The sequence below is a fragment of the Miniopterus natalensis genome, chromosome 19, assembly GCF_054644295.1.
Source record: "Miniopterus natalensis isolate mMinNat1 chromosome 19, mMinNat1.hap1, whole genome shotgun sequence".
Classification (NCBI taxonomy): Eukaryota; Metazoa; Chordata; class Mammalia; order Chiroptera; family Miniopteridae; genus Miniopterus; species Miniopterus natalensis.
The window spans coordinates 32,972,649-32,998,752 of NC_142099.1; the positions used below are offsets into that span (position 1 = coordinate 32,972,649).

The 26,104-nt window shown below is 44.4% G+C and overlaps 1 protein-coding gene and 1 pseudogene across 1 annotated transcript; one reads left to right on the top strand and one right to left on the bottom strand.

The window, feature by feature from the left end:
- Positions 1–26,104, top strand: CD48 (CD48 molecule). The gene is made up of 4 exons (XM_087828097.1): positions 1–82; positions 11,433–11,738; positions 23,385–23,651; positions 25,822–26,104. Exons 1-4 carry the CDS (start codon positions 1–3, stop codon positions 25,899–25,901), a joined length of 735 nt encoding a protein of 244 aa, XP_087684223.1. The 3' UTR covers positions 25,902–26,104.
- Positions 4,565–4,996, bottom strand: LOC107539262 (coiled-coil domain-containing protein 117 pseudogene; annotated as a pseudogene).

Below are 26,104 nucleotides of genomic sequence, written 5' to 3' on the forward strand. Positions count from 1 at the left end.
ATGTGCTCCAAAGGGTTGAAGTGGTGTCTGGCTCTACATCTTTTACTGCTGCCTCATTGCTTCTTGGAGACCAACATTCAAGGTATTTTCCGTAGATTGTCTGCCTGTGGCTGCGCTGAAGGCACGGGTGGGTGGGAAAGAGAATATGGGACATGGCTCAAGCCTGGAAGCGGAGTTCGGGCACCAGGCCACAGGTACTCGCATTCTGGTAGCCTGGCAGCTGGGAGTGGGGGAGCTTTCCTCAGCCTTGGAGTATCTAGCTCCATCTCTTCCCAAGGTGACGAGGCAAAAATAGGACCGTGTGGACATGAAGTAGGCCCCTCTTGGTCCCATGGTTTATGATCTGTGAAGTATTTTTCACATTTTGAATCAGAGGAAATGTTGGGAGCAGTGGGAAGGAAGGGCTCTGGGTGTTAGTCTGGTGGGAGGGGGGTACTGACTTGACCTGGGGTTCAGCAATCTAGGTACTTGAGTTCTGGCTAGGAAAGAATTCAGAGCCAAGACTCATATTTATTTGGAAAATCACAGAGGTAGGAAAAGTAATTTATAGAAGAAATGGGCTGAAGATACAAGTTATAGAGGTAAAGGAAGGGCCTTTGGAGCTTGGGAGTGAGGAAGGTCATTGGTAACGTGCCTGGAGGGAGGGGGAGGAAGGGAAAATCGGAGGCTCGCTCTGGGTCCTCCATCTTGCGGGGTTTTAAGGGTGGAGACTTTAGGGGAGGGGCCTAGGGGAAGATCTCAATAGAATATTCAGCAGCTTCCCGGGTGTGGCCTTTCAAGGTCTAGGTCTCCATTGATTGATTGATTGGTTCCAGGGCAGGGGGTCTTTATCCAGTGCAGCTGGTCCTGAGGTCAGTGGTGGTGTCGCTTGTCTGGTTTGGCTGCGTTTCTGGGCCTGAAGCTGAAATACAACTGAGGCCTAGATGTTGTTTCTAGGGAGAATGGTCAGGGAGTCCAAACTGCATGACTAGTGATATGCTAGAGAAGAAAGGTCACCCTGGGGAAGAGGTCCCACCCTACAATAGAATATTCAGCAGCTTTCCACCAAATAGAGAGAGAGGGAGAGAGGGAGAGAGAAAAGCAGAAACTCTGTCAACCAAAAATAATTTTAGCCTGTAATGAAGAGTAAACAGCATTTATTTGAATAGAAGACTGCAACCCAAGAGATGCAGATTCAGGTAGCAACCCAAAACTGTGGTCCACCAAGACAATGGAGAGTCTGTATTATGCAGAAAGTTCCCTTCCAGGTTCCCATTCAGATTACTTCATTGGTGTTGACCAGAAAATTCCAGACTGTTTGATTAAGGTTATGTTTCTGAGAGAGGCTGAAACCACAATTAGGCCATGTATTAAATCTAGGTTTTGTGCCATTTGAGGTCTACGGTTTTCTCTTTAACATTACACTCACCTAGTCTTGCTCCAACCAACTGAGCTACTTGTGTTTCCTCAAATGACGTTGCTTTTTTTTTTTTCTCTCCAGACACTTCATTTTTTAATTTTTTTTTCCTCCTCTGGTTGGAACGCTCATTATTCCCAGTTTCCATCTTTCTCTAGTGAATTTCTACTTATAATGATCCCTATTCACACCTTCCATGGAAGCCATTCCTGACCCCCAAATTCACGTATGTGCTCCCTTTTATGTGCCCCCTTGGCATGCTGTAATTCCCTTTTCCTAACCCTTTCCACCACTAGTGAAATTATCTTATTAATTGCCTAACCACTGGAATGAAAGTTCCTTGAGGGAAGGAGCTACATCTACCATGTCTCCCGGTTCACTGGCCCCTTCCCTTTACCCATCATAGCTTAGGTTTTTCTCCTGTTTAAGTAAAACTGAAAACTGAGAACCCCAAACTCTCTTTATCTTTCACGCCCCTTTGCGTGGTGGCCCACCACTCTTGTTCTTATTCTCACTAACGCGTCTGGAAAGACTAGTTTACTTTTGGTCTCCTCTACTTTGTCTTCAGTTTAGGCCTTGACCCATTGTAATCTGACTTACTGAAGCCATTAGACTTCCCATCACAGGAAATGGCACTCTGTTCGCCTTGTCACTCATGACACAGATCTTCAGTCTTGATATCTACTGCCAAATAACTTTCTTAAAAAGTTTGTAGAGGTTTGTAAATAGCTGATCTCATCAGAGAGCTCCAGGTAACTTCATATCTATCTATCATCTATCTATCATCTATCTATCTATCTATCTATCTATCTATCTATCTATCTATCTATCTATCTATCTATCATCATCTATCATCATCTATAATTTTTCCCCAAAAAACACTTATGAAGTTTTACTGAAAACAATGAAGTACAGAAACACCAGATTCTCATTTTAAAGTAAAATTGACAGCACTTTCCAGAACTTTCCTAGTACTGCACCATTCTTATCACTATTCTAAAACAAAACCAAGTTCCAAATCCAAAATAATGAATGAACTTGCTGGGAAACATTCTTCTCATGGTTCTAGTTATTTTCCTAAATTTTACATTTGCACCTTTTCAAGAATGAGGTGTTTTTTTTATTTGACTGATTAATATTTGTGAGAACTGGACTTACTTTCTTCACATTAATTTTTTTTAAAAAAAAACAACCCCACACACCCTACTCAAACTCAGAGAAGATATACCTTTGTTCATTAAAGCTCACCTGCTTTAGATAATTTTTCCTCTCCACACGTTAGCATAGAAAGCCACATGCTGCAAAAGCTGTACTAAGTGAGAAGGCCTGCACTCCCCTAGGGAAACCTTGAGGCGAAGGCAGGTCTTGTGCTCTAAAAGAAAAACTGCGCAGAAGCACGGGGACTATGGAGATGGTTCAGATGAAGCACCACAAGGATGAAGGCAATTTTTGTACAAACATATGCAGGAAGTTTAAAAAGCAGCATTAAACATGCATTTCCCTGCAGAAATAATTGTCATGCCAGATAGCTTGACTTCTGAAATAAGCTCTTTAGATTTTAATGAACAGAATCTTTTTTTTTTAATATATCTTTATTGATTTCAGAGAGAGGAAAGGAGAGGGAGAGAGAGATAGAAGCATCAATGATGAGAGAGTCATTGATCGAGCCTGCAACCCCAGGCATGTGCCCTGACCGGGAATCGAACCCCGATCGCCTGGATCCTAGGTCGATGCTCAACCGCTGAGCCACGCCGGGCCGGGCAGAATCTTAATCTTCTCCTATATTTACCCTCTCCTGTGGTATCAGAGCCTTGTTGGGGACCCTTGCTCCTCTTCATCACACAGACCTTTGCTCAGAGGCCTGCCCAACAATTCCTATAGAAGACCACCTGTGCGTCTGGGTGCTTCTGGGAAAGCTATCACCTCTTCCACCCTAACACTGGCACTAACTCCAGATTCACGGCAGTTGCTTCATGTTTTGGGGTTGTAGTAGAACAGATTTTTTTAGCATGGAGATTTCTTTAAGGCTACAAACTTTGCAAGTTGGTCCCATTAAACAATGACCCATAGGCAGGAGGTTTTCAAATGGCATGAATCAAATGCTTGCCGATTTCAACAGAATACAGTTTACATTCATCTCTAAATCTGAGATTAAGAAACTATTAACTGGTTTCCAAGTGGTTTAAATACTGGCTTGAAGTTTGAATAATTTTATTGTGTAGACATTAAATATTTTGTTTAAATATTAAACATTAAATTTTTTCCTGACTATCCAGACAGAAATAGAGAAAGCAGAAACAAAAGGCAAGAGAACAGTCCAGTAAGCAGACTTGTGGCCTCTACGCCATCTGTAACAAGGGGAAGGATTTCGGCATGTGTTTCAAAAATGCCTGGGAGCTAGTTTCTAAAACGTGACGTCTATACTTGGCATAAATCCCATTTTCCTGCACAAGGTATCTGATTCCTACAAAGCAGGAAGAAACCCAGAAAACAAGAAGGACTGGGGTGGTCTCCTGGTGTGTGAGGAAAGGGCCAGTATTACACTATTGCACTCATTTAATAAGTTACAGTGAATATTCTGCAGCATTAAAGGAATTGTCACTTCATTTTGTACTACTGAGTCCTCGCCTCACAGAAGAGTTCTTCCTGAGAAATAAAAAACTTCAATCCGGGTTATCCCCAAAGGACACCTTGAGCTGGTGTATGTCCAAAAAATGAAGACGTCCTGCTAGCAGGAAGCTATTCTCTACTAACCGTTAGGTTGCTGCACAGTAGTTGAAGCACCGGGCAAATTGGCTATTTCAGTAAATCTCAACATTGCCAGCCCATATGTTCTCAGTTAATTATTCCGTCACCGTTTTCTAAATTAACATTTAAAACTCAACTTGCTCATACAGGTACAACCTTTTTTGAACTACTGAAGTTATCGATGCTGGGCTTAGCTCACACAGCACTTCCTTGGGACTGCCTAAGACATGCTTCTCCCACAGCCAATTTGCACAGGGGTTACCTAAAAGCCTTTTAAATTATCACTCAAAGTTAACCAAATTGTAAACATTACTGAATAGGTCACCTTATCAATTATGCATCTCTATACGATATAAGTAAGCTCACCAATGAACACGTGAACCTTCTAAAATTTCACAAGTTTGGTATAGAAAGAGGTTTCTAGAGTTCCATCTCTTCTTCTGTGCAAGCAGCTGTCTCCAAACTGCTGTAAACAGGCATCCCCGCCTGCCCAGGGTCCAAGAGCGGTTCATTCTCCCCGGGAAGGCTGCGTGCTTAGCCTGGCTCTCCCCGGGGTAGTTCTTAGCGTTCCATGGTGGCTTTGGCTTATGAGAAAGGAGTTCAGGGAGGGGTTTCCATCGCACAAGTTCCATGGAAGCATGGTTCCTGGGGCTCAATCGTTTTCTTTGTAAAGACTTCATCAAATTCCCTCTTCAAACCTCTTTTCATGGTATCAGACAGAATAAGACTGGGGCGATGGCGGATACTTCTGCCAGCTTCCACTTCTTCATCTTCATCAATTATTCTGTCCCCAGTTGCCCGAAGCCGCCTCCTGGCAACTTCACGCTGTGGTTCTCCAGCTGTCTGATCCATTTCTTCACAAATGCCGTCTAAACGCCGGGGGCACGAAGGCCACTCGTGCATGGATTTGCTCCGGGCCCTCTCCTGAAGCGCACGGGGAACCCAGGCGTTGGGAGCAGCACAGGCCCTGACACACCGCTGGGGGGGGGGGGGCGCTGAAGGGCAGCCTGCCCGCCGCCCTCCCCCGGGGCGTGCCCGCCTCTCCCTCTCAAAGTTTTTAAAAGGCACCTCTTTCATCTTAAAGTTTGACTAGAAGCCATGTGACTTGTTTGAAGAGTGATCAGCGCTCCCTCTTTAGAACTTTCTTCTTGATGAATAGACTCTTTGGTATAAAATTATTGCTTCCTTTGATCTGATCCCTGATCCCCCCCACCCCCAATTTAAATTTTGCTTTTTTGCAAACAAGAAACATGGGTCAGCACAGAAAATGTCTGCTTTATTTTCTATTGTAAACGACAGGTAAACAGGGTTACTTTATCCTAAACATCCAGGCACATACCCAATTACTTCTTCCTGTTAGAATTAAATCAAAATAGTAGCTCTCCTGAAAGTTGTTTCTCCTACCTTTTAAAACAAGAAATTGATAGGAAGGCAAATTAAAGTTTTGTCAATTTACTTTAAAAATTGAAAAATATATAAATATACTCTACATAAGTAAAATATCGACCTATCTGAATTTATTAGACAATCCTCTGTTAGCTGGCTAAACTACCACCTTGATACCCCAAATTGTATTACAATGTTTCTGCGTTAATCTTGCAACCTCTATTGGTAAAATTAATCCATCTTTCTTCTTCAATTTGTGAATGGGTTATAGAATTCTTTCAGAAAATTAGAATACCTTTCTTTCTTTCTTTTATGGTCAATCAACCATTCTCTCTAGTGTTTCTATCTTTAGGTTCATGTTGCTTTTCCAGGCCCCTCATTTATTAGATATTTTACAACAAAATTCACTCTTCCTTTGCTGTTTTTAAGCATGTGTCTTGATCCATCTGAGGCTGCTGGGTTTACATGTCAATGTTTCTCTAAGCTTATTTATAGATACCTGAAAACTTGAGAGTGTATGTGACCAACACTCTTATGTTATCTCTTTTGAGAATTCTTGGGCACCTCCTCCACTGATGTTCTGCTTTCTATGTCATAATAATGATCTATTTTTCATTCACTCAGGCCCCAGCCGTAAGATAGGGCTCCAGTTCTGGTCAGTGTGCTCAATGGTTAGAGCTTCCGTCCCCGCACTGAAGGGTCGCAGGTTGCTATAGCAACATTTCTACAACCCCCTTTCCTTCCCTCTCCAGTCTTCTCAAACCGTCCCATCCATCTGTCGCTCAGAGATTCTTACTCTTTTGAGCCTTCATGCTGTAGCACCCCTATTTCCTAAAGCAACCTGAGTGGCCTTTGTTTAACTCATCCCTTCCTCTCCGCCAATTCAATCCAAACTAATCTTAAGGAGGAGGCAAGAGGGCAACACTAAGTGGGAAGTAAAATATAAGTATTTTTGACTAGTAGGAGGTCATCAAGAGAAGACTGGGAACACTTATGTACACGTTGTGTCTCTCACTCATTCATCCATTCATTCATTCCTTCTATACTAAACGCCAAATGCTAACCAAGTATTGTGGGGATCTGAAGTTGGGTAAGACCTGGTCTTTGCCTTTGAGAGACTCGCCACCTTAGCGACTTTGAGTCTGGTATAGATTTCCCTCTCACACTTCAGTCTGAAGTTCTTTTGAGCATGTTGGGGACACCCTTGCCAAACAAGATCTCATTGTTTTTATAAAGTAGACTCCATTTTGGAGAAAGGATGCAAATTATAACTGGGCCTGGTAATGACTTGAGTCTATATGCTCTGCGGTCTTCAGTTCTCATTGGGATCATTCTCATTCCTCCTCAAGAGCCTTCAGGGAAGCTCTCTGGTCTTACAGTGGTGCTGGCACCTCTTTTTCTTAAAATCACACATCCTAGGCTGGTGACCTGGTTTGGTGTCTTCTCTTGTGCATACTGATATCTTTTTAAAAAATATATGTTTTTATTGATTTGAGAGAGAGAGAAATGTTGATGTGCACCCCCCTACTGTGGATCTAACCTGAAACCCGAGCATGTGCCCTGACTGGGAATTAAACCAGAGACCTTTTGGTGCGTGGGACAATGCTCAGCCAGCTGAGCCACACTGGCCAGGGCCATACTGATATCTCCTACCTTTAGACCATTAGACTACAAGTGAAAGCTTCTTCAGGAACTGCTATTATTTTTTGAGTTTTAGGCCCCTTCTATATCCCTTACTCTTTCATATTTACATATAGGCATTCATTTCTAAAAATTATGTCATAAATCTTGTCCTTATTTTACTGCTATTTTGATACAATAAAGTAAGTTAAACAAGTAATTGTTTAACATCTCAGTAACAAGCATAGTACTTGATGTTATGACTATAAAAATAATATAGGCAATTATAATAAAACATGACTTTTATTGAATTCTTACTAACCTTCCAAGTATTAGTCTAAGTACTTTTTTTGTATTAATTTATTACTTGTATTAATTAAATTATATTCTCAACATTTTATTTGTATAACTGTCAATTAAGATTCTTCAGAGAAACAGAACCAATAGGATATATACATCAAAATGTATTTATTATGCAGGATTGGCTCATGCAATTATGGCATAACCATATTATGGTATATAAGCAGAACCCATATTATGCACTTATCTATAAAGAGAAGTCTCATGATCAGCTATCTGTAAGATGGAGGTCCAGGAAAACTAGTGGTATAGTCTTAGTCAAAATCCACAGGACTGAGAACCATGGCAGCCAGTGATGTAAGTCCCAGTCCAAGTCTGAAGGCCCAAAAACTAGAAACGCTGATGCCCAAGGGTAGAAGAAGATGGATGTTCCAGCTCCAGCAGAGAGCTAATTCACCCTTCCACTTCCTTTCTGTCCTATTTGGGCCTTCAAAGGACTGGATGATGCTCAGGGTGAGGGTGATCTTTACTCAGTCTACCCATTCATATGCTAATCGCGCCCAGAGACACCCTCACAGACACATCCAGAAATAATGTTTTACCAACTCTCTGAGCATCCCTTAGACCAGTCAAGCTGACATGTAAAATTAACCATCACAACCTCCATAAGCACTAAAACAAAAGCAGAGAGCTTGGGTAACATGCTCAAGGTTACACAGCTAGCAGGTGGTAGAGACAGGATTTGAACCAATACTTTTAACCATCACTTCTATAATGGAAAATGAAGGAGACTCATAGGACTCATTTTTTGTCCTTAAGAAGCTACAGTCTGGTGACAGAGGCAGGGAGTATACATTAAACAGATTATTTCAATATAATGAATGCTAAGATATAGGCATACACAGGATGTTATAGCTTTCTTTCCTCTTTCCTTCATCACCTATGCGTAATGATTTCAAAAAAGTCATCCTGGTGGTTGGCTATGATGTCTCACTAAGAAATAAAGACGTGGTTAACAGTGGGTTATGCTATCTTTCATAGCATATGTCTGAGACTTGTTGGAGAGTCTGCAAGGATGACCCAGGACAGTTTTCAACCAGAATGAAGGCTCAAAGGTGATTTTGCCCCCCACCCTGGGGACATTTTGAAGTGTCTGGAGTCACAACTGGAGAGGTGCTAGTGGTATTGAGTGGGCAGAGGCCAGGGATGCTGCTACACGTCCTACAATGCACATGAAAAGACCCTTACATCAAAGAATTGTCTAGATCAAAGAGTCAACAGTGCCAAGTGGAAAAACACTGATCTAGGCTTCTATTGTCACTACTTCTATTAATCCGCATGGAAACAATTAATAGAATGAGAACAAGTGTAGAATATATGTCTAATGATTTTTAAATCCTCTAGAGAATGTACTGCTAAGCTGTGTGCTCCAAGAATTCACAGACTCTGCATTGCTGATGTCCGAGCCTAGCACAGTGCCAGGAACATAGTGGTTGTTCAAATATTGTTGCTTGGGCTGAATTGATTATGCCATGGAGATTATAAAGTATAAAATGGATCAATCAGAAGCACTGTAAAATGAAAGCTTAGGTGTATCTGAATATGCCTCAGGCACAGGATACGTGCTTAATAAATGTTTGTTGAATGGATAGATGGATGGTTGGAAGGATTAATAAATAGAAACTTGAAAGCCCTGGGACACAGGCATTATTGTCTTTTAGCCACTGAGGAGAATGCTTTTGGAAATGATAGACGTGTGGAAAATGAACAGCTAGGTGGTATATATATGATGTTGAACAATATGATTCTGTTTTTGTGTGGCAGTGTATGAGATCAAAGTGACATAAGTTATATTTCCTCTTTCCTCAACCACAGCTTTTTTCTACTGCTCTTTATCAGCCCGTACAGTCCTGTGCTACATGTTGAGAAACATGGTACATGTTGAGAAATGTGTCATTAAGCAATTCATCACTGTGTGCACATCATAGAGTGCACTTATGCAGACCTAGATGGCACAGCCACTTGCTCCTAGGCTAAGCAGCTGCACAGCGTGTTACTGTACTGAAACATCTAAATGTAGGAAAGGTAGAGTAAAACTACGCTATAAAAGATAGAAAATGGTGCACCCATGCAGGGCACTCACCGTGAATGGAGCTTGCACGACCGCACGTTGCTCTGGGTGAGTCAGTGAGTGAGCGGTGAGCGAATGGGAAGCCTAGGACGTTGCTGTGCACTGCTGCAGGCTTCACAAACACTGTGCCCCGAGGCTGCACTAGCTTTATAAAACAGCATGAAATTAAGTGAAGCACAAGAGGAAATGATGCAGTCAAGAGGCGTGATATGAGGCAGCCGCAAGTGTAACACAGCATATTGTTTTACAGGAAAGGCTTGATAAGTCGAGAGAGTACATGCTAAATATAATGATGAAAATATAGTACGATAGAAATATAGTATAATAAATACATAAACTAGTAGCCGTCATTTTTTATTATCAACAATTACGCACTGTACATAATTGCATGTGCTATACTTTTATATGACTAGCAGTGCAGTAGACTTGTTTACACCAGCGTCACCACAAACACGCGAGCGATGGCGGCACTGCAACATTAAAGGCCGTGTGTCACTAGGCGATGGAAATTTTTCCCTTATAATCTGTGGGGCCACTGCTGTACGTGCGGTCCACCATTGACTGAAGCATCGTTGTGCGGTACATGAATGCATATATATTTACAGTATCTAGTTCCCCCCATCCACAAAAAACTCAACAGACCTCCTTTTACCTTGCATCTTGTAGCTATCACTTTTTCTCTCTCCAACGTAGACAAACCTGACTTTTTGGAGCTGATGCTTATGCAGTGTAGGGTACCCTCACGAAAGAAAGAACAAAACTGTACATACAAATAAGAACAAAATAAATTTAGTTACAGTAAGAAAAGAAATCTCAATGTATCACAAATTTTAAAAAGCTGGCAAATACACTAAAGCCAGGAAAATAGCATACAATTTTTGTTAATGAAATGCTTTTTATAATACTTTGCCACTGAACAGCTCTGTCTCCCATCCACTTTATTTTTGTTGTTGTAGTTAATCCTCACCTGAGGATATTTTTTTCATTGCTCTTTCAGAGAGAGCAGAAGGGAGGAAGGGAGAAGAGAAAGAGAGAGAGGAGAGAGAAACACTTATGTGCATCGACTGGTTGCCTCCCGCACGAGCCCTGACCAGGGGCAGGGAGTGAACCAGAAACTCCGTTACGTGCCCTTGACCAGAAATCAAACCTGAGACCGTTCGGTGCAGGGGTCAATGCTCTAACCACCGAGCAACACCAGCCAGGGCTGTCTCCCATCCACTTTATTTTTTTTCTTTATCTCTTGCATGTACTTTCCTGTGTGTTGGTTTTATTTATTTATTTTTAATATGTCTTTATTGATTTCAGAGAGGAAGAGAGACATAGAAACATCAATAATGAGAGAGTCATCATTGACCGGTTGCCTCTTGCACGCCCCTGACTGGGGATCGAGTCCACAACCGGGCATGTGCCCTGACTAGGAATCGAACCACGATCTCCTGGATCCTAGGTCGATGCTCCACCGCTGAGACCATCCACTTTAAACCTTGTTTCTCCTCTACTCCACACCTGCTGCTGGAAAATTCAATGAACCAGTAGGGAACACAAGCCCAGAGAGGAGATGGCTTGTCATTATTTTATTTGAAAATCTACTGGGCCAGCCTCAATGTCCTTTTTCTTTATTGCCTGAGGCACAACTGGATGGAAATGTTCCCTGTCCCCAAACCCACTTCGAAATCTCCAACTTTCATTGAATTCCGATTAGGGGTCCAGGCCCTCTGCTAAAGGCCATACTCATGGCTGCAAGCAGAAATTCCTTCCTTTTTCCCTGACCCACCAGCCCAGGCCAAAGCCTGAACCACAGGGCATCTCTGCCTTCTCTAAGATGGGCCTCACTCTGCCTCTCATTGGCAGGTCAATCAGAACGCCCGGTATTCCAGGTCTCCGGCAAAAATGCAAGTCTTCAAATCTCCAATTTGCCTGAAAACTACCAACGTCTCACCTGGTTTTACAACACCACACAGAAAATTTTACAATGGGAGTCCAACGAGCCTAATCCTCGCTTTTTCAGAACTAAATTTAAGGACAGGGTCATGCTTTGTCGTGAAAATGGTGCGCTCCACATCTCTGATGTCCGGAAAGAAGACAGCAGCAACTACATCCTGAAGGTATTGAAGTCTGGGATTGAGAGGCGCTGGAAAGTCCCCCTGCAGGTGTTTGGTGAGTTTGGGGAACCCAAGGGCAAGTCCCCATTCTGGGCCCCTTATGGACCAGAATGGGAGGCTTCCTGGTGATCATGGGGGCTCTTCTGGGAGGAGAGAAGAACCTCAGGACAGGCTTAATTCATTTCTCCTGGAGCCAATTCTTGGGAGAGATCCTGGGCCAGCAGAACCCAAATCGATAGCCTTGGGACACTTAACATCTCTTTGATGTTAGTGAGTCTAAGATTTGAAGAGAAGAAAAACAGTAAGATGTTTTCCTCTCTATTCTCTTCATGTTCTCCTGTGATCAACCCAGATCAGTTCTGAGCTCATCTTAATAATATATTTGAACAAAGACTTTATCAGACTTAAGGAAAAAGAAGAGATAAAGGATGGAGCAGAATATTAAGGAGGGATTTTAATCTTTCTGAATGTATAGGACAAAAACTTCTACTCAGAGCTCTAGCCTAAGCAATATATATGGAATAAGTACTAGGACATTATACATGGAAATCTGGGTTAAAAACTGTATTCACTTACTAGCTATGTGACCTTGGAGAAAGATTTTAACATCGCTATGCCCATTAGGTAAATTTCTTCTTTTTTTTTAATGTATCTTTATTGATTTTAGAGAGAGGAAGGGAGAAGGAAAGAGAGAGTTGAAACGTCAACGATGAAAGAGTCGTCATTGATCAGCTGCCTCCTGCACGCCCCCTACTGGGGATCGAGCCCACAACCCGGGCATGTGCCCTGACCTCAAATCCGGGCATGTGCCCTGAATCGAACCTCAATCCCCTGGATCCTGGGTCGATGCTCAACCACTGAACCATGCCCGGCTGGGCAGGTAAATTTATTCTGATGGCAAGTAACAGAAACCAATTCGATGTACCATTAGCAAAAAAGGAGAATTTATTTAATAAACTAGGATTATTTAAAACACTTAAAGGACGTTAGAAGATTCAAGAAGGGAAGAGGGGAGGAAGACTGAGAACCAGGGCCAGTCCAGAGTCCCTAGCCTCAGGTATCTGTGGACTAGGCCTAAGGGTCCCTGCCATTTTATATGACTTATCTCTCAAAGTCTAGACTTTTGTACCTTTCTATTTAAATTCTCAAGAGAGAAAAACTGGTTGTGCTGGGGAAGATGTAGCAACGTCTTCTCCAAGCCACCCCTTTGCCTTTGGACTTCTCTGGGGTCAGCAGCTGCCTGACCTGAGAGGCCCAGGGCCACGGGCATAGCCAATTGCCATGGGTTCTGTGTCAAACCAGCAGTTTGCAGGGTAAGCTGCACATGGAAGGCTTCTGGAGTCCACCAAAGCCCTGACCAGCATGATTCGGTGGTTAGAGCGTCAGTCTGCAGACTGAAGGGTCCTGGATTCGATTCCTGTCGAGTGCACATACCTTGGTTGCAGGCTTGATGCCCTGGCCCCTGCCGGGCACGTGCGGGAGGCAACCAATTGATGTTTCGCTCTCTCTCTCTTTCTCTTTCCCCCCTTCCACTCTCTCTGAAAAGCAGTGGAAAAAATATCCTAGGGTGAGGAGGCGGGTTCACATAGCCAGGGCACATAGCCAGGTTGCAGGTTTGATCCTCAGTTGGGGTGCGTATGGGAGACAACTGTTTGATGTCTGGCTCTCTTTCTTCCTTTCTCTCTCTAAAAATAGTAAATAAATAAATTTTTAAATGAAGAAGTTCACCAAAGGCCTGGAATCTATCTGAGTCACCAGCTCTAGGGGACTGTCCTATATTAAGAGTGAGAGGAGGCCAGAAGGGCAGAACATGGAGAAGTGAAGCTCAAAGGGACGGGTGGGGCAACTGTGCAGGTCCAGACCGTTATGCCGAGGACTGCAAGCTGCCACCCCACCCCTAGGTGGTGGCCTGGCATCCACTGAAGGTCCAGCAGGCCCCCAGCTCACAGGGAAGGCCAGCCAGCCTACTTACGGGAGGAAGAAAAAGAGCCCCACAGCTCTGATCTGCTCCCAGGGGCCTAGAATTGAGCCACGGCGCATGTGGGGGGCATCCTTTTGCGATCAGGAAGCGTCGAGGAGCAGGCATCAATCGGCAGAAAGGAGAAAGTGGAAACAGGATGGGTAGGGGGCAGCTGGCACTGCTGTTATCTCAGCCTGGAGTGCACAGCGTCACCCCCTCTTCCCTCTTGGAGGGTGAACAGGGAGGGGCGAGGCAAAGAACTCCAACCACGGCTCTACCCAAACGCATGGGAGGGTTTTGGGGGAAATCCCTCCCTGTATGGTTTATCTGAGTCGCCAGCCCCAGAATCTCCAGCGTTTGAAAGTGACCTGGATAGGGAGGTAGCTTTCGTTTCAAAGAAGCCTATGTAATAATAATATTTCCTGTGCGAGAGTGAAAAAAGATTAAGCCTAAGACTGCATTGATGGACCCAACCCACAAACCACTACGTTCTGTGGGAGGGCATCTCAGGTGAGGCACGGTTTTTCCACGCCCTTTCTCTTCATAACCCACTCCTCGGATAGGGGTCTGAGAATTGTCCCAAGCAGTGGGTTGTGATGACAGGCAAAAGGGGTGGTTGGGGGACCAGTTGCAGGCCTGCTACTCTTAAGCTCACTCCCACCCCATTCTGGGCCAATATAATTTTATTTATTTGGTCCCTTGGAAAACTGCTCCTTGGTCCCACTTTTTCTAGGTTACCAACTGCACTAGCTGTGTGTGAATGACCTATCCTAAGCAGTTTACCTTTTCATTTGCTTTTTTCTTTTTCCACTTTCAGGTGTTTTTTTAAATTAAATTAAATTAAATTTTTTTAGAGAGAGAGGAAAGGAGAGGGAGAGAGAGAAATATTGATGTGAGAAACATTGATTGACTCCCTCCTGCACACCCCCTACTGGGGATCAAGCCCACAACCCAGGCATGTGCTTTCACTGGAAATCCAACCAGCAACCTTTTGGTGCACGGGATGATGCTCCACCAACTGAGCCACACTGGCCAGGGCCACTTTCAGGATTAAAAATATATATATATATATTTATTTATTTACTTATGTATTCTCAACTGAGGATATTTTTTCATTGGTTTTTAGAGAGTGGAAGGGAGGGAAGGGAGAGAAAGAAACATTGATACGAGAGAGACACATTGATTGGTTCCCTCTCTCACATGCCCAGACTGGTGTTGGGGAATTGAACCTGCAACCCAGGTACATGCCCTTGACTGGGAATCTAACCCAAGACCCTTTGGTGCATGGGTCAAGGCTCTAACCACTGAGCCACACCAGCCAGGGCTTAAATTTTATTTTATTATTATTATTTTTAAAATATATCTTTATCGATTTCAGAGAGAGGAAAGGAGAGGGTGAGAGATAGAAACATCAATGATGAGAGAGTCATTGATCGAGCCCACAACCCGGGCATGTGCCCTGACAGGGAATCGAACCCCGATCGCCTGGATCCTAGGTCGACGCTCAACCACTGAGCTACGCCCGGCCGGGCTAAATTTTATTTTTTGATTACAGTTTGCATTCAACACTTTTTTGTGTTAGTTTCAGGTGTACAGCACAGCGGATAGAAATTTATGTAGGTTACTAAGTGTTCCCTCTGATAATTCAAGTGCCCACCTGGCACCATAGTTATTACAGTATTGTTAACTATATCTCCTATGCTATACCTTCCATCCGCATGCCTATATTGTAACTACCAATTAGTACTTCTTAATTCTTCACCTTTTCCCCCCATCCCCAACACCCCTCCCTTCTGGCCTCTATCAGTTTGTTCTCTGTATCTATAAGTGTGTTTCTATTTTGTTGCTCATTTATTTTGTTCTTCAGATTCCATATATAAGTGATATCATATGGCATTTGTCTTTCTCTGTCTAGCTGATTTCACTTAGCATACTACCTCTAGATCCATCCATGCTGTCACATATGGTAAGATTTCATTCTGTTTTATAGCAGAGTAATATTCCATCATATATATGTACCACAAATGTTTTATCCACTCGTCTATTGATGGACACTTGGGTTGCTTCCATATCTTGGCTACTGTAAATAATGCTGCAAAAAACATAGGAGTGAATATATTCTTTTGAATAGTGTTTTGGGTTTCTTTGGACATATACCTAGAAGCGGAATTGCTGGGTCATAGTTCCATTTTTAATTTTTTTGAGGAACCTCCATACTGTTTTCAACAGTGGTTGCACCAGCCTGCATTCCCAGCAATAGCGCACGAGGATTCCCTTTTCTCCACATCTTCACCAACACTTGTTTGTTGACTTTTGATGATAGCTTTTCTGACAGGTATGAGGTGGTTTCTCACGGTGGTTTTGATTTGCATTTCTCTGATGATTAGTGACTTTTCATATGTCTATTGCCATCTGTATGTCCACTTTGGAGAAGTGTCTATTCAGATCTTCTGCCCATGTTTTAATTGGGTTGTTTGTTTTTCTGGTGTTGAGCTCTGTGAGTTCGTTATAAATTTTGGATATTTACCCTGTATCGGATGTATCATTGATGAATATCTTCTCCTATTCAGTAAGTTGTCTTTTCATTTTGTTGATAGTTTCCTTTGCTGTGAAAAATCTTTTAGTCTGATGTAGTACCATTTTTAAATTTTTTTAACTTTGGTTCTCTTGCCTGAGGAGATACGTCAGAAAAAACACTGCTAGAGAAATGTTTGAGATTTTACTGCCTATGTTTTCTTCTAGAAGTTTTATGGTTTCAAATCTTGTATTTATGTCTTTAATCCATTTTGAGATTATTCTTGTATATGGTGTAAGAAGGTGGTCTAGTTTCTTTTTCTTTTTCATGTATCTGTCCAATTTTCTCAACATCGTCTGTTGAATAGACTGTATTTACCCTATGGTATGGTCTTGGCTCCTTTGTCATGGGTAATGGACCATTTAGGTGTTCATTTTATTTCTGGGCTCTTTATTTTGTTCCATTGAGCTATTCGTATGTTTTTATGTCAGTACCATGCTGTTTTGAATACTACATCCTTGTAGTATAGTTTGATATTGGATAATGTAATACCTCCCACTTTGTTCCCTTTTTTCCAGTTTGAGGTCTTTTGTGTTTCCATACAAATCTTTGGATTATTTGTTCTTGTTCTGTGAAAAATGCTATCGGTGTTTTGACAGGGATTGCGTTGAATCTGTAGATTGCTTTGGGCAATATATACATTTTAATGATGTTAATTCTTCCCACCCATGAATTCAGTATATGCTTCCATTTATTTGTGTCTTCTTTGGTTTCTTTCTTCAGTTCCTTATAGTTTTCCAAGTACAGGGTTTTTTACCTCCTTGGTTAAATTTATTCCTAGAGTTTTTCTGCTTTGTGTGTGTGTGTGTATGTGTGTTTCATGCAATTGTAAATGGGGTTGTTTTCTTAGTTTTCATTTCTTATAGTTCATTATTGGTATATAAAAATGCAACCAATTTCTGAATATTAATTTTGTGTCCTGATACTTTACTGAATTCATTTATCATTTCTAGTAGATTTTTGGTGGAGTCCTTAGGGTTCTCTCTCTATATATTCATGTCATCTGTAAATAATGAGAACTTTACTTCTCCCTTTCCAACTTGGATGCCTTTTCTTTCTTTCTTTTGTCTGATTACTGTGGCTAGGACATCCAATATTATGTTGAATAAGAGTGGTGAAAGCAGAAATCCCTGCCTGTTCCTGATGTTAAGAGAAACGCTTTTAGTTTTCCCAATTGAGTATGATGTTAGTTGTGGGTTTGTCATATATGACCTTTATTATGTTGAGGTATGTTCCCCCTATTCCCAAATTGTTGAGAGTTTTAATCATAAATGGGGGCTAGATTTTATCAAATGGATTTTCTGCACCTACTGATATGATCATGTGGTTTTTATCCTTCATTTTGTCTATGTGTGTACCATGTGAATTGATTTGTGGATATTGCACCAACCTTGCATCCCAGGAATAAATTTTACTTGATGATAGTGTATGATCTTCTTAATGTATTGCTGGAGCTGGTTTGCTAATATTTTGTTGAGGATTGTTGCATCTATGTTCATTAGGGATATTGGCCTAGTTTTTTCTTTCTCTGTAGTGTCTTTATCTGGTTTTGGAATTAGAATAATGCTAAATTAGTAGGATGAGCTTGGGAGTCTTTCCTCCTCTTGAATTTTTTGGAGTAGTTTGAGAAGGATAGGTGCTAGTGATTATTGATAGTTCTTTGAATGATGGTAAATCTGCAAAGCCATCCAATCCATTTGTGGCTGCCTCTGCTGGGCCTCAGTGTGTGTGGGAAGGGCCAAGCTGCATGCTAAGGCCTGCTTCTGCCAGCTTCAAGCCTGGGGGCAGGTCAGCAAGAAGCCCAAGGCACCCTGACATCCACCTCCACCTTCGGCTGCCTGTTAGGCTTAGTCACTGGAAGAGCTCTGGTGGTGTGTGAAAGGTTTTCAGGAAGTCACCAGGTAGGGGGGAGTGGTGTTCACCAGGTTGATACACATTCAAACTTGGTGCCAGTGCTGGGTCTGAGGCCACTCAGCAAAAGTCTCAGAGTACACCAAGGCCAGCTACCGCCTGCTTGGGACCCCACAGACTTTGTGGTTGGGCAGGGCCATCAGGATGAGCCCAGCAGTGTTCACCAGGCTAACGCAGACCAAGATTCGGCCATGTGGAGGGTGGGCTCCACAAAGGAATGGAGGCACCACTCAGGTGTACAATGAAAAAATGGCCCTTCTCTCCAGCCCCACAACTCAGTCTCTTCCTGTGTGATTGTATCACTGTTTGAGCTTGCCAGAACCTCACTGAGAATTCCCAGGCTGGAGTCTGCCAAAGACCTGTCTACCAGGAGCAATCCCAACAAGGAAGGGCCTTTAGGGGAGTCAGCAGGGAGTGGTCAGTGTTTCTCTACCGGTTGATACCATGGGGAGGTAGAGATAGGCCCAGTCCCAGAACTGTGGCACTGCTCAGGTGGAGAAAAGAATGGCCCTTCTCTCCAGCCCCACAACTCAGTTTCTTCCCATGTGATTAGGGCACTCCTGGAGCCTGCCTTAACCTCCTCGAGAGCCTCTTGATAAGGTCTGCAGCGTGGGCCCAGGCTGGAGTCCACCAAAGACTGGGACTGATCCCAGCAGGGTGGAGCCTCCAGGGGGGCAAGGAGGGGCTATTGCCACTCCCCAGGCTGATGTTGTATGGAGGGGAATGTTGGACCCTGCAAAGATGGTGTTCATAGGTGGTGTGGGAGAGGGACCTAGCATAGGGCATTTGCTGCTCTCACTCCGGCCTTCTTCCTGCAGCAGTGTCCTTCAATGCCTCCCTTTTTGACTCTGGTTCACTCCACTGCCGTCTCTCTGCTAGAGCCCAGGGTGAGTGCTGCCACTGAGATTCTGTGCGCTGGCCCTTCAAGAAAGCCATCCCCCTTCTCCCCAGGGCGTGTGGAATCCAGGCTGATTTTCACAGCCAGATGTCGTGTGGGCTCCTGTTCCAGGCTCTAGTGCTCCAGGCTAGGAAGACTGGCGTGGGGCTCAGGCCCTTCGCTTCGTGGGGGAAAACTCGCCAGCCAGGATATCCCTCTGGATTCCCTCCTGCTGCACGTGGGTGCTGGGCTAACCCCTTTCACGACTCTACCTTTGCTGGTCTTGATGCGGGTTTTTCTGGAAATCCTTCCTTGTAAGACTCCTGTCCAGCTGGGGTTCGCCTGCCCGGGTTGACTGCTCTGTACTTTAGCCGCCACTCTGATGTGCTCCCGGGAGGAAGTGAGTACAGCTTTCAGCTCCTGTGCCGAACTCCATCCAGTTTAACTTTTTTTTGTAATATAAATATTCCAGTTTTGTATTTTTGTGTATTTTCATCTAAGGCCCTCGTTCCTGCAGTGTGTTCTCGGGTACACGAGCAATCTCAGGGATAAGTGGGCAGCAGCTCCCGTCTGCACAGCAGGAACACATTTCGTTGTTGTTTTATCACCAGGCAGGACAGCTATTTGGGTCACAGAGCCTCCTGAATGACCTCATTTCTACCAATTAGAGCCGGTTTTTCTGTCAGTGTCCTCTTGAAACCCCTCCACCGTCAATGTTTCATGAAGACTAAATTTTAACTGCGTAGCCTCATGACTTGATGTCCTTCTACTGAAAGACTGGAAATCAGTCTGAACAGGAACGGGCGGTGCAGAGGTTAGGGGAGGCTGGGCCAGGTGAAAAGCACAGAGGGGAGCCAAGATTAGGTGAAGGTTGTCTGTGTAGAAAGAATTCCTGTTCCCAACCTGTAATTCCAGGGTTTAGGATTCCCTCTACATACCAGATCCATTCCTGGTTGGATTGCGCCAGGCCTACCATGCACACAACAAGGTGTATGTATGTGTGTTTGTAAAAAATATGAGTTGGTAAAGGTAGCTTTTAAGAACGATACCTCTGTGCCTAGCTTGAGCTGCCCAGGGATGGGTATATGAAGCAATGACTAAATTCCTTAACCTTTAAAAATTCTGGGCTGTTCTTCCTTGGCTTCCAGAGAAACTGTCAGGGATGCTTTCGTGGTACCCCGAGCCAGGGTCCTGCTGCTGCTGCAGTGATTAGTGTCACGTGGCTAACGGAGAAATGCAGGTTTCGTTTACATGCTGTGAGATCACTCAAAACCCACCTCACTGTGTTGCAAAGAGGCCAATGCAATAGAACACAGGGGTGATGTGTGTCCGATCCTGAGTTCTCGTCTCCCTCAATTGGTGGCCCCTCTAGCTTTTGTATTTGTCTGATTTAGTGATCGTTAGGTGACCTAGTTTGTGTAATATAATGTGTAAATATAACGTCTTCATGTTCTTTTGGGATAGCAAATGGATGTACCCGGCACAGGGGTTTTATTGTTTATAAATGTCTTTCTGTATTCAGAAAAATAGCCAAAGCATCTTTGACAAAAGACTCTGCACCAGGCAAAAGGATCTGAAACATAAGCTTGGGGACCCCTCTTCCTGGAGTCTTGAACCATTTTTTCTTCTGTTTCCCCTTACCCTACTTCCTATTTTGGATCAGATCTTCTGTTCTAAAAACTTGACTCCTACCCTTCTTCTATCTGCTCCCCACAAAATGCACCCCCCACACATTTAATTTGTTCAGTGTCTCCCCAACCCTTAAATGATGTATGCAGAAAACCAGACAAAGCTAAGAATATTCCATTCCTCGTTCCCAACCTCCTGGTCTTGATATGTGATTAATGCCAAACACTTAGATTGCTGTATGTGGATGGATCAAGTGTACTTTAACCTTTAACTGTAGAGTAGAGAGAAGCAATGAGGGGGACTTCCATTTTGAAAGTGGGGTTGGGAGACCAGGAAAGGGAAGGTGAATGTATATCCAAGTCACTCAGGAACTTCTATGCAGATTCAAGAAACTTATGTCAAAGTAGCCGCAAGATTGTTTAATAGGAGACAGATGAATATACCTCCATCTTCACTGCTAGAAACCAAAGCTTTGTGTGAAATCTTGAATTTATGGGGAGGGAGAGTAAGAAAGCATGTACCTGTCTGTTCTTTTCCTCATCCCATCCCCTCACTTCTGAGCTGCAGGAGACTGAGCCTCCTTGGGCTTTGGTGACCCCCATCACTGGGGACCGTTTATTTGATGGTTGGTTTTGCTGTGCCAGGTACATCCATTTGCTATCTATCATTTTGTAAGGCACATACTGACCCTTTCCCTTCTTCTCTTTCCCTTGAGAAAATAAAATCAATAAATAGAGAGAGAGAGAAACTGATTAACCCAACTTGGCTCAGGTATGTGTACCTGATCTAAACATTAATGGACAAAAGAGTTAGGTCAGAAAGCAGGAACATGCTTCCTGGCCTTCTGGGATAGGAAGTTATTAGAGAAAAGGGTCTGGGCAAACATCCAAGAGAGTTGTGCACCTCAGAGCCTTGAGTTCCTCATCATATTATGAGGATAATTATATCTACCTTTTAGGATGTTATAAGAATCAAAGTAGATAATTTTTAAATGTTAAAACAGTACAAATAAAAAGTGTTTAAATATTTAGGTCCCACTAGCTAGATGGTCCCAGTTCTAAAGGCTAGGTTCCTCTTCTTGCCCACTTCCTCCATGTCACATGGCCTAAAAAGTCAGGAGGTCCTGAGAACAAGAAACACTCAAAACCTCTGACAGTGGTGTTCAAAAAAATTTCCAGATTTGTATCACTTACCAGTCTCTGCGGTAAACATTCCCATCACAGCCAGTTCTAAATTACTAACGGTTTCACAACCGGCTTGTAAAATTTCTCAATATTTTAAAATCCACTAGCTAGTTTGGCTTCAGCACATCTGCCTGAAAGACCTTCAGGATGTTTTTAGAAGAATAATTGTCCTTTAGTCCAGCCCAGGAATTTCTGATAACTCAAAGGGGACATCTTGGAACCAGACTACCCCAGCTAATTCAATAAATCCCATCCACAAAGTGCCTGGTGCTGTGCTGCTCATCATGAGAAATGCTGAAAGTAGTACGTGAGACATGAGGCTAGACCATAGGAAATGGTAGGGGGGGAAGGTATAAAAGTTGCTCAGTTAAAGCCTGTGGGGTGAGTTGAGCAATCTGAGAGAGTTTCACAGAGAAGATGAGTCTAGAGTTCAAGGCATTAGCCTGGTAGAGCTCCCTTTGCCCCTCCACACACATACAAACCCAGAGGCGAGCTCTGACCTGTTGATTGTTTGCCACAGTTTAATCCTGTGACATCTGAGCTGCACTGATTCTGCAGATGGTTTACCCTTGACTAGAATAAAAAGATCCAAGAGGATGTCAAGTAAAGTGACCCCGGCAAAGGAAGGAGCAGATGCTGGGATTACCTTTCCTCCCATCTAGCAGCAGGACGACCACAGTGGTGATGATGTGACCTTCAGCATGCATACAACACTTACAGTCTGCAGGAGGCACCTTCCTATGGGCAATGTCATTTTACAAATAAGAAGGAAATTCAAAGCATCAATTATCTTGCCTAATGTCACTCCACCAGAGCCAAGTCCAGAATCCAGGCTGGTCTCAAGCCAAAGGCAGTGTTTTGTCCTTTCTATCTCATAACCGCTTCATCAGTCCGTCCGTCCATCCATCCATCCATCCATCCATCCATCCATCCATCCATCCATCCATCCATCCATCAGATGCTTATAGAATACCTGCCATGTGGTAGACACTGCACTAGACACTGAGGTGCCCAAGTTAACAGACGCAATGCTGTTGGTCACTGCTGACAGGTGCTGGGGATTACATGAGGCTCTTCTCTGCATCTCTTCGAGTCCAGCAAAGGGCTTTGCCATGTGCAGGGCAGTATCTCTTACCCCAGGACTCTTCCTGACTCTGAGTCCAAAAGTCCTTGATGGAAGACGGGCCAAGGTGCCAACTGAGGGCCATTGCTAGAGAAGGGGCCTCAAGTGGTTCAAACCGTTCAGATACCAACTCTGACCCTAGCAGATCTGCCAACACTCTGCTGTGCTTTCTGGCCCACAGGTGGCCATAAACCCATTTGGTTTCTGAGTGCTGAATCCAGCTCAGCTTCGCCCCGAGGAGAAGCTCTTCCAGTCGGGAGCTTCCCAGAGGGCAAAGCTGCTCACTGGTTCCCTCTATAGCAGCTTCTTGCTCTGACTCCAATTCCCACAGCACTCGTCCCTCCAAGCTTCCTTTGTACATCGTTGGCTAAACCCTCACAGCATAAATGCCTCAAATGCATAAATCCATTGTCTCATCTTATAACATCCTCCTCATCTGCAGATCCTGTACCTAGGCCTGTCATAAAAATTGAGAAGGCACAGGAAATGAACAACAGCTGTTACCTGAATCTGTCATGTGTGGTCCAGGACGAGTCTGTCAAGTACACCTGGTATGGGGACTCAGGACCCATTTTGGAAAAGCTCCAGGGCCGTGTGCTTGAAATCACTGTCAAGCCACACAACTACTCCAGGTTCTACATGTGCCAAGTCAGCAATCCCGTGAGCAACAGCAGTGACACAGTCTACTTCACTTCAGCCTGTAAACTGGGTAAGAAATATTCCCAAGGGAGCTGAGGTGGGTTCCGGGTCCCTAGTTTTCTCTTGAATGAAGAAAGGTGTGGGGATCCTATTAAGCCTCCGGGCACAGAATTTGGTGGAGAATTGAGTTCTACTCGGGAGACTCGGGTTCTACTCATGGCTCTGCTAACACCTCCCAGGGGACTCACCTCACTTTTGTGGAGATCAGTGTCCTTATCTGCAAAAGGCGATTGCACAGGATGCCCTCTCTCCTTGCCTACTCTAACACTGCATAGTCCTAGAATCCGAGGCCAGGGTAATTTTAGGACAATCTGAGATATCAGGGTGACCAGAGAGAAAAAGGGCAAGTGGGAGAGCAGGCCACACGTTGCCGAGCAGGCTCATTGAGGGGTTTCTGGTAGACTGCATAAGTCAGCAAAAGAAGGGCCAAAAGACAAGCCTGAGCGAGAGCAAGGAGTGAACAGGAGTGGGAGCCTTGCCCTAAGGCAAGAGACTCCCTGCTCTCCCCAGCTGTGTGCTCCTTGATGAACCTAGGCAGGCAAATTCTGGGTTTTACGTTTCAGATTCTCCTGTCTCCTGGGGGGATCTACTCACTCACTTGAGCATCACTTCTGGATCTCTGTCAAGCCTATACAGATCCTATGGTGGGGTAGCTAAGATTGGGTAGTAAGTCCAAAGGTTTTGGAGTCAGACACCTGGGAATTAATTCTGGGAATGTCACTAGCTAGCTTCTCTAAGTCATGTTCTTCTCAAATAACAGACAAAATAATAGTTCTTAGCTCATGTTGTTGTAAGGATTGAGTGAGACAATTTAAATAACCTGGCACAGTGCCTGATAAGTCTTCAGTGAATGGTAGCTACATTAGGCCCTGTCCCTTCAATCTGGGAGACACTAGCAGTTTGGGGGCCCCCTCAATAAATAAGGATCACTCTTACCGTCCACACCCCTGAAATCACACCCCTGAGCCTTGGTGTACATATCCTTCTAGAATAACTCCTACCTGTCATGCCCAGTCATCAGGGACCGTGGCCCCCAAAGACACTGCTCTCCCATTGTCTTCTCCGACCCAGTCTACTCTCCCCTACCTGTGCTGATTTTGTGATCTCTGCTGCTACAGGTGGACTACGGAACCTGTATGCTCTTCTTTAGTCTTCCTAACTAGCTGGTCATGTCTCTTCTAGTCTCCTCATATTTGCTGCTCTTCTGTCACCTCAGACTCAGTACGAAGTCTGGGGTCTGACCTTGAGACCACAGTTGACGGGGCAGCTCCAGCATCACCTTCCTATCAACACCAATCTTGAGATCCAGAAAAGGGAAGACACACAGTCCCTGTCCTTTATAAAATGAGGGTGACTGCTCATTGGCAGCGAGGTCGAAAACTATAATACATACATGTTTTGGAAGGGCTAAACCTATCTTGTCACTGTTAGCCTCCCAGAGTATCCTAGAAAAGCATCCCTAATCTCCCTCCCCTATTTCTTCACTCATTCTCTTGTTATTTTGTTACTCCCTCTCCTCTCCTCTCCCCTCCCCTCCCCTCCCCTCCCCTCCTCCTCTCCTCTCCCCTCCCCTCCCCTCCCCTCCCCTCCCCTCCCCTCCCCTCCCCTCCCCTCCCCTCCCCTCCCCTCCCCTCCCCTCCCCTCCCTTCCCCTCCCCTCCCCTCCCCTCTCCTCTCCTCTCCTCTCCTCTCCTCTCCTCTCCTCTCCTCTCCTCTCCTCTCCTCTCTCCTGTTTGTATTCACTTCCCTCCCTGTCTCTCCCCTTTTTTCCCCTTCTCGTTGGTACAGATGGCTAACGGGGTGGAGAAACAGGAAGACATGGTCCTTCCTTCTCTCAGTCAGCTGTGCATAGCATGTGGTCATCTGTCTACACCTGGAGCTCTGCCCTACCTCAGTGCTATCTGGTGGAGGAGTGATTCTTTCCCAGGCCCCCAAACATGCAAGGTGACCGGCAAGCACAGCACTCAGCTGAGCCGGTGGCATTTAATGGGTTTCCGCACTCTTTATACTTTACACCTGGGGAGATGGAGCCAGTCTGGGCTGAGGACGTCGCAGGCACCCTGGGACTGGATTCAGGGAGGAAACACACTTTCCTGCTCCCATGACAACGTCCATACCCCCACCCTTCCTCAACGCAGTAATCAAGACACCTACGTGTCTGGGGCTCTCTTGTCCTTCCAGCCGGATCCTCTGGAGTGGCTTGGACCACAGAATGGCTAGTGGTCATGATACTCATCATCCTTAGCCTCCTATTGACTTGAGACAAACTCTCCTAACCGAGGATGAGACCGACTGCAGGATCGTGCCTTCATCAGCGACCATGCCCTTAACCCGGGCAGCAGCTCTGGCTCTGTGGAATGGAGAAAGTGTGTTGAAGCACCTCTAAATATTTTCAAATTAACTTTTAAAAAAAGCATCGCTACAGCCCAGCCGGCGTGGCTCAGCGGTTGAGCATCGACATCTA

Excerpts from the sequence above, each read along its gene's own strand:
- CD48 (XM_087828097.1), top strand. The coding sequence starts at position 1 with ATGTGCTCCAAAGGGTTGAAGTGGTGTCTGGCTCTACATCTTTTACTG. Across the intron at positions 83-11,432 it reads CTTGGAGACCAACATTCAAG|GTCAATCAGAACGCCCGGTA; the intron begins GTATTTTCCGTA and ends TCTCATTGGCAG. Across the intron at positions 23,652-25,821 it reads CACTTCAGCCTGTAAACTGG|CCGGATCCTCTGGAGTGGCT; the intron begins GTAAGAAATATT and ends TTGTCCTTCCAG.